The 9,547-nt window shown below is 31.7% G+C and overlaps 1 protein-coding gene across 3 annotated transcripts in view; it reads right to left on the minus strand.

Annotated features, from left to right (window-relative positions):
* The window catches only part of LOC141484164 (intermembrane lipid transfer protein VPS13A-like), a 29,001-nt gene extending 20,622 nt beyond the window's left edge, over window positions 1–8,379 (minus strand). For all 3 annotated transcript variants that reach the window (XR_012466513.1, XM_074179260.1, XM_074179261.1), the window contains exons 1-2: window positions 8,248–8,379; window positions 8,106–8,192 (exon numbers count right to left, since the gene is read on the minus strand). Coding sequence is in view for 2 of the 3 variants with exons in the window: in XM_074179260.1 (XP_074035361.1) it covers window positions 8,106–8,192; window positions 8,248–8,347 (187 nt within the window). In the remaining variant the exon portion in view is untranslated. The remainder of the gene's footprint in view (window positions 1–8,105; window positions 8,193–8,247) is intronic.
* Window positions 8,380–9,547: the final 1,168 nt, after the last annotated feature.

A 9,547-nucleotide genomic window follows, 5' to 3' on the forward strand; every position in this document is an offset into this window, starting at 1 on the left:
AAGAAGATATAGGCAAAAAAATAATTTGGATTTTTTGGTTTTCCTGTATATCTCCAGAACCAAAAAAGCTATATTCGATTTCTTTACATCATTGAATAGGTCTCTAAAATATGCAACTTTGCCATAATTTAACCGACACTCTATCTCTTATCGTTTTACGAGATCCCCATGTACAGAAACAATTTAAATAGCCCTGTATATATATATATATATATATATACATATACTATATATATATATAATAATATTTATTCACCATTTGTGATACATAGCGTATATATGGTGATTAAAAAATGAATTTGCATTTTATATATCTATATGTACCTATACCTATGTATATACAAATATTAATTTTTATTCAAGCTTTGATCCCATAATTTTATTCATAAGTGACGTACTGTTTTTTGTAAATAATCATTGACCTACCATATATACGCTATGTATCACAAATGGTGAATAAATATTATTATATTAATATATATATATATATATATATATATATATATATATATATAATCAGTGATGGGATCATTCGAATTAAAAATAATCGGTCATTCGATTATTGCAATCACTCGAGATGTCAAATGGAATCATTCGAATGATTCAGATCATTCGAATGTTGAATGTATCGAATAGAGAGAGAGAGAGAGAGAAAGTACTTTATTGTTCATGAATAACATCATGGTTACAAAGTTGAAAAATTAAAAAAAAAAAAAATGTAAAATATACATAGCACTGATACCAGAGAAAATATGTCAACAACAATTAAACTGTTAATAAAAGGTAACATGTCACACTTAATACTATATAAATCTACACAACTATACATAATAAAAGATGAGCAACACTATGCGACATATGGAAATTAAAAAAGGATTATTCTAGTATTTCACTAAAGTATTCATTCAGACTGTAATAGGCTCTGTCTAATAATAGATTTTTTACTGCTCTTTTGAATTTATAGAAGGATCCAATGGTTTTTATTGCAAGTGGTAAGTGATTATATATTTTGCCACCTTTGTAGATAAAAGAGTCATATACAAGAGACGTGGTAGGCAGTGGGAGTTTGATGTCATTACTTTGCCGAGTTACGTAATGTGAAGAATTTGAACCAAATTTATTCAAATGTTTTTTACAATGAGTACCGTTTCTAAAATATACAATGCTACTACAGTTAGAATTTTATGAGATTTAAATAGAGGTTTACAGTGGTCGTTAAATTTAGCTTTACACATGTATCTAATGGCACGTTTTTGTAAAATGAATATGCTATTGAACAGAAAATTACAGCAACTGCCCCAAAATGGAATGCCATATCTTAAGTGTGATTCAAATAATGAATAATATACAATTTTAGCAGTTGGAAAACTTATCTTAGAGATTAGTCTAACTGCATAGCAACCAGAAGATAATTTTTTTTTAAGAACAGTCAAGTGATTATCAAATTTTAGTCTATCATCAATTAGTATTCCCAGTGTTTTCACAGTACCTATATTTTCAATATTCTTCGAGTTAATATTTAAGTCATCAAAATTACATTTGAAAGTCATCAAATTGGTTTTCTGTATATTGAATGAGAGACGATTCGATTCACACCAGATGAAGACTTTTGTTAAATCGTTCTCAACTTGTATTTTTAGAACATCAGTGTCTTTATTATGCCAAATAATAGAGATGTCATCGGCAAATAGAGTGAATTTGCCCGAGATTTTGATGTATGTTAAATCATTTATGTAAAGTAGGAATAGAATTGGTCCGAGGACGGAGCCCTGAGGAACCCCGCAATTGACTTTTTCCATACCCGAGCATTCTGTAGTTTTGACCATTTGTTTTCTTTTTGATATGTATGATTGAATCCACTGGAAGGAAAGACCCCTGAAACCATAGTAGTGAAGTTTTTGCAGCAGAATTTTATGATCAACGCAATCAAATGCTTTAGACAGATCACAAAACACTGCCGCAACCCCTCCGCCACCATTGATTCCAGTGTAAATTTCAAAAGTGTGTGAAAAATTGCATCAGTTGTATTTCTTTTATTTTGGAATCCAAATTGGGCAGTACTTATAACTTTGTGCTTTTCTAAAAAGTTAAGGAGTCTATGTTTCACTAATTTTTCTATTATTTTCGCAATAGTGGAATGATGGCAATTGGACGGTAGTTGGCTGAAACTTCGGGTCCCCTCCTTTAAATAATGGAATTATTACAGAGGTTTTAAGTTGGTGAGGAAATAGACCAATATGGAAAGATTTATTAATCAGGTGAACCAGAATTGATAATGTTTCATCAGGTAGACTTTCTATAATACGGATTGATATTTCATCAATACGGATGTTTTCTTATTTTTAATATTTGAAATAGTTAATTTCAGTTCTTGGAGATCACTGTCATACAAAATGAAAGTTTCATTAATTTGATGATGTTTTATATGAATAAAAGGATCTTCTATGGGATTTAGACTATTACTAAGCTGATTAGCAATTGTACAAAAGTAATTGTTTAAAATATCCGGGAAACAGGTATTTCATTTATCTTGCACTGGTGACCCCTGAGGTCATTAATTATTTGCCAAGTTTCTTTACTTTTGTTTTCAGCTGAATTATTTTATTTTTATAGTGGATTTCTTTAGCAAGTTTAATAGTGTGCCTGTAAATTGAACGATATTTCAAGAATAATTGTGAAATTCATTGTCATTTGTAAATTTTCTCAAATAATGTAGACATCGTAAATTTATGGATGAAGTTTTTATGCCCTCAGTGAGCCATTGTTTTTTTTTTTTATGTTTCAACTTTTTCACGGGGAATGACTCATCAAAAGCGATTAAAAGATAATTATAGAACTCCGTAAATTGGTTTTGATCATCTAGAGATAGAATGTTGTTCCACTTTATATCAGAGCATAATAGATTGAACCTATTACAGTTTCTCTTGCTATATATTCTACCAAATTCAGTCCTTTTTTATTATGACAAGAGTTTAATTTTAGTGAGCACAATATAGCCTCATGATCAAGAGACCTGAGGGAATTACATTGCATGTTGGAGAGTCTGGGAAATTGGTACAAACATAGTCAATAGTGGTACAGAATATTGTGAAACGCGTGTTGGTGAATTTAAGTGCATCATGAGATTAAATGAATTCAATAAATTGATTAAATGTTGTGTATGGGGTGCATTAGAATCAGCAAAGTTAATATTGAAATCTCCTGTTAAAATAATAAAGGATGAAATTGGCAATTTTTCTAGCATAAGCTCTAAATTATTGAAGAACAAATGCACATCTGAGGATGGTGCTCTATAAAGACATATTATATAAACATTTAATTTCTTGAAAAACACAACCGATAGCTCAAATGTTTTTTCGACTATTAAGTTATTGAATTTATTGATCTTTTCGAAGCTGTACCTTTCTAACATTGAGTTACTAACTAATATCATCGTTCCACCATGCAAGTATTGAGATCTGCTATAGATAGAGGTTATAGAATAATCAGTAATGTTGAAAGGCTCTTCGGTTTCCAACCAGTGCTCAGTAATTAATATAATGTCTGGATTATCTATACTATTTATAAATGCATATAGTTCATCCTTTTTATTCCTAATGGATTGGATATTCAGTAACATTAGGTAGATATTCTTGTCATTGACCCTTTTTCTCTAAAAAAAAAGCATTACTTGAGTTATTTTTTAGAATCAAAAATCCTTTATCTTCTTGTAGGGGTTCACTTCTAAATCATTACCATGTACCATAGAGTTTTTATCATATCCTGAGTTCCATTGTTTCTATGAACTTGTATAAAGCTTTACTTATAAACATTTTGGCGATTTTATTTAGATTAAATCCATCATTGGTATAATTATTCCATCTAAGGATGTTGTTGCAGTCGAGGAATCTGGTAGTTTCAATCCTTTGTTTGTGAATTGTTTTTTTAAAATTGAGGTTGTTTTCATATATCATTTGATTTGGAAACCTCATATCAAACCTATATGGTTGTGATAATATAATAGTTCGGGTGTGCTGGACCTTTTCAATGAAATCACTAAATAAGTTCTGGCTAGCTACTTTAGGCCATAATATAATAACATCATTCATTGTAAAATTTCTTGACTCATCAAGGGCGGTTCGAACTAACTCACTATCATCAGATCCACTTTTTATAAACGAACAAATTGAGTAAGTGGATCTTTCTTTTAACATGTAATATGCCACGTCTCTTCCATGCGAAGTTGTCACTAATAGTATTTTTCTTTCTTTTGTAGCGTATTCCTTTGGAATGGGTTTTGTCGTTCTGCATTCTTGTACAATGTCTGCCATCATAGCATCGTTCAATTCCCTACTGGTGTTGTCCACAGATTCCTTATCCCAAAGGCGTGTATCAATTCCATTAGTACTTGGAGATTTGCAACTAATTTCGTCCACAGACTTTAGGCCTTTTATGTTACTATTGTGTAGGGTAAAATTATTTTGCCTCAGATTACTCTTGGTGCTTTTTGTTTCATTTAATTCTCGAGGTTGATGTTCAGTGCTTAAAGTATTAATTTCAGTCCCGTTCCCTTCCATATTGTTAGAAGATTTATACCAGTTACGTTTATACCAGTTACGAATAAAATTAGTACTGAGTGAAATAGTCGAAAAAAGTATAAAAGTCTTGCGCCGCTACGCACCAGTGCAGTGCCGGCCTATATAGCAACACTTGTTTGTAGGATGTGGTGAAATACAGGTTTGGGCTGAGAATGTTCAGAAATTTGTTAACGATAACATTTATTGAAATTTAATGGTGGTTTGTTAAAATATATTGAAAACATAACAAAAAATAAAAGTCCTCACAAAAATGAAAATCAATTATATGTTGGTTTAAATTGGTAGTGTTAGGTACCAAAAACTTGCAAATTCAACACATTTTTTTTGTGTCGAAATGTTCCCAAACAATAGATGTCTTAGCTCCAGGCCGCATTGTTCAATATCAAAACAGTAATAATAACGGAATAAAGGTATCAACTACACAATAAGTAAGAGTAGAAAAAAATAATGGAATTATGAGTAATAACAGAAATGTCATTACATCGGCTTCGAATCCTCCAAACTGAAAAACTATTGCCACTGTTTCAATTTCAATGCTCTCTGTTTGTATTCTTAGTGCGACAAATTCAAACAATCCTAACTCATAAAATAATCCAGTTCATTCCGAATTTCGCCATTATTGTGGGCGTTTCACATGGCACATGACCTCATGAGCATCGAGTGATTGCGTGCTTATTGCTCGCATCGCCGGATCTCGAATTAAATCGGTGAATGACGAGTGACGTAGTATCCGAGTCATTTCATTCAAATGATATTTCGATTTTTGGGATCACTCGAGTACTCATCATTCGATTCTCAGAATCATTCAATTATGCCCATCACTAGTAATAATATATGAAAAAAAAGTACACATAATGTTCATATGCTACAAAGCTTCCCCCCTTCAAAGTCATCACTCCTGTGATGAAACTTCCTTATATTAGAAATATGAGCTGACTCTGGTCGTCCATCATTGTCGAAATTTACGAATGCTACTATCCCATCGATGAAATAGATTCTTGTTATCTTGAATGGACCTTTCGTTATATACTCTTTTCCATTTTCTTGTACCTTTCTAGAATGCTATCTCCTTCTTTCAGTTCAGATGGTTTCAATTTTTTTATTTTTATTGGCTTGATTTTGAACCTTCTTTTTGTATTTCATTTGTTGTTCTGGCGTTTTTGGTATTCCCTTTATTTGTAAATTCAAGCCTGATACTAATACAATATAAAACTATTGATTTGTTGTAGAGCTTATATGATGGTGAACAACATGAAAATTCAGAATGTGACATTATGATGCCATAACAGCTGCCTCGAGGCATTTCTTGCAACACTAGGAAAATCTTCATAACATTTCATTAATAACTTTAGATCTCTTGTAGCACACTTCTGCTATAGCACGTTAATTGTTATTGTTATGAAATTCTCCAGATGTAAATACTTTTCACAATCAGTTACTATATTTCTTATTTCATTCAAAAATGGTAGCTTAGCTGAATATTCTTTTACAGATTGACTATTTTCCCTCATAGCTTTTGCTGAGATGTACTAAATATTTAAATTTTGCTATTTGGCACATCTTACAAGTTTTTTTTGTAATATTTGCTATTCTCAGTCATGTTTTTCCATATGAATCTAGCTTTCATTTTGTGATAGGTTTTATAATACCCATAATGACCTCCTGAAATAGCATTGTCGTGATACAATTTTAGAATTTGTTTATCATCTGCTTGCTTTTACTTGATATCTGCCATCCTCCATTTTTTCCAAATCTTGAGTAACCAAATTACTTCACTTAACGGCGAAGCTAGCAGAACCCACATTTTTTTTTTTAAACAACACATCAATAGTTGGTGATGGGGGTCATAGAAGCCTAAATCCCTCAATATATTTCTCTTTCACCCATTCAATTGAATCAAGGGGCAAAAAAAACAAAAAAAAATCAAAATCGTAATGAAGGAACCTGAAATTATTGCAAGTTTGAATTTTCCAAAAATGTGAAGTATTTTGATTTGATTCTGCCAGCTTAACAATTAAGCAAGCAGCACACATAGATTTCAAACCACACAATACAGTACAAAATGATCCTAAAAATTAGCCTGAAACAGGGGTGATCCTAGCCAAAGGCGCTGTATTATTCAAACATATTCATCTGCCCTCTCTCCTCGCTGAGGACCACTCAATTGGTGAGATAGAAAGACAGATGAAAACATTTTCAAAACAAACGCCAAACCTATTATAATTTGTTTTCAGTTTTCATCATGGTCTTTGTCTTAAAGTCATTGTCTCAATTTTAGTCTGTCTTGATAATTTTAAAAATTGTAATTTTATACAGCTATTTGTGATGCTAAGAATTAGGACTAGTGATATGTCATGATATACATTGTCATCAAAATTTTGTGATTCACATTTCACAACAACACCACCAACTCCTTGAAAATACCAAAGTATTTACAGTTTAAATGCTATGTTTAAATGTCATTCTCTGTAGAAGAAATTTGAATACCTTAACACAGGAAGAGGATAAAACGTGGGTATTTTGAAATATCATGCAGGTAAAATTGGATCATTTTGTTGAATAGTGTGGGTATTGGATACATATTGTAAGTGGATATAAAAGATGGGTCAAATGGTCATTAAGTTATTCCACACCACACAATATCTTAAAATTCAATGTTGAATATGTTTTTGAAGATGTGATTATGAGGTGTATTTGATTTTGAAAATCTGGAGCCGAGCAAGCAAATGCAGATTTGATATGACGTAATCACAGAGTCAACCTTGAGAAATATATTTAAGGAACACCAGATTCTAACCGCAAAATAAAAGTTAACATTTGTAATTATTTGTCACCACAAACATCAAACTTTACGTTTTTACATGTGAAGGTGAAATTTTTTATATACAGCAGAACTATAATTTTTAATTTTCATTTTACTATGAAGCATTTCAGAATGACTGTTGAAGAAGGCATCATCATGTCAATGGGAATGTGTTTTGAACTCTTCTCTGAAGATAGTATGTGATGACGAATAAAAGCCTAAAAATTTCATGAAATAATTTTGTGAACAATACCTAAAACTCAATCAATTTTGAAATGAGAAAGTGACAACAAAAATGTCTGATCATAACATTGATCTTGGAGCTAACTGATCGCATATTTATCCTTGCTCTTGTAAATACCCGACAGTGGTAACTGAGGTAACAGATCTGCATCTCGAACGCTTGCGAGCAAAGACAGCTAATCAAGCGCTCAGATATGTATTGAACACACCTATAATGAATAGTACAACCAGTGAATGATACTTAAAATAAGTAACTTCATTAGTTTCTTCTCTATAGTATAAATGATTTAGGCAAAAAGCTCAAAATTTGATATAGGTACTTGTTCGGTTGTATATCTTCACAAGGAAGGAAATGTATGTTAACTCTCAACCAGGCTCATGAACTCTTCGTTTTGTTGTGCTGGTAAAGGAAATCAACAAAATCATCTCTAGAATATATGAAAGATTTCTTACAAATTTGAAGGAGTGAAGTCAACACGTACCTATGACACCATAAACTATTTCCACCGGCAAGTCTAATTCATCTAATGCAGAAGTTTTTAGCACTAGGTTTTTAAGTTCCACATCACCTACAAATTTACATTTCAGTTTTATAAAGATAAAATATAAATGAATCTTTTTTACCTCCCCATATTCCAACATTCAATTGGTTAGCGTCTAAATTTTCCACGAACGTTCCTAAATATTTATTTAGAATATAAGACAACACAGTTTGTAACACCATTTTCGCTACGATTGTACAAATACAAATTAAAATTTAAATTAGAATGACGTATCATATTGAAAGCTTTGTTCGTTAGTTGATCATAGCGATGTTCGGATACTTGTTTGGGATTGGAACGGAGAAAGGCTGAGAGGGCCATTTGCACCGACCTAACTCACTTTTTCCTTAACAAGCTTCACTAAACACCAAGTGGAACTTAAAGATAAAGTTTGTTGCACGATGCGGTTTCAAGTTGACCTCAACTAAGGTTTACACGGTTGAGAGCCACTGGGATTCACTTTTAGCTAACTTCAATTAATATATTTTGTCATGTTTTTGACAGAATGTAAGGTTACTGTTATAACGTTATGGTCGCGGCGATCCTCTCTCCAGCGTTCAGCGTTTATTTGATCTCATAGATTTTCTGAGATTGTTTGTAGTCAGATGAACCGTGTTTAGAAATGGGTAAGTATTTGAAATGCTTTTTTATTAGTCTTGACGGACACCATAATTATGTGCCTCCACAAGCGTGCAGTGTTATTTTTTAGAAAAGAAAGCCTTTCTTAATAAAAACAGTCTTGATCAATAATTGAATATTTTTCATATTTTATCAGGTCCATTATAACAGACTGATTCATTTAATTATTATTTTTTACAGAATCCTCAAGTGGCAAAAGAAAACGTTCCCAGAACTATACTAATAATGATAGATCATTACTTTCTAAATTGTGTGATTAAATATAAGCATGTAGTAGAGTCCAAAAAACTGATGGAGTTACTTGGAAAGAGAAGTAACTGCATGGAATAAAATTACAGATTTGTATAATAGTGAAAATGCAAATCAAGAATATAGACCAGTGGAATCTTTGAAAAAATTATATGATAATATCAAAAGGAATATTAGGAAGGAAGTAGCTGAAGAGAAAACGTCAATTCGATGTACTGGAGGAGGGTCTGGGATTACAGTCAACGATCCAAACAAAGAATTGGCATTATCAATCATGAATAAAACAAGTGTGTTTGGATTAGACAATTCATTAGATCCAGATTAGTAATGATTGTAATGTAGTGGAAGACCCTGAACAGGAAGAAATTATAATAGAGTTTGACAGGGAGAGTGACAATGAGGTAAGTAAAAAATGAAAACAAATTTACTCAAAAATCTTCTTTATGACATTAACTTTGCGTTATCCTTACCTCATTTACTTTTTTTTTAGGCAA

The sequence above is a fragment of the Leptinotarsa decemlineata genome, unplaced genomic scaffold, assembly GCF_025532065.1.
Source record: "Leptinotarsa decemlineata unplaced genomic scaffold, Ldec_3_MD MMD2_tig00004967, whole genome shotgun sequence".
NCBI classification, from domain to species: Eukaryota; Metazoa; Arthropoda; class Insecta; order Coleoptera; family Chrysomelidae; genus Leptinotarsa; species Leptinotarsa decemlineata.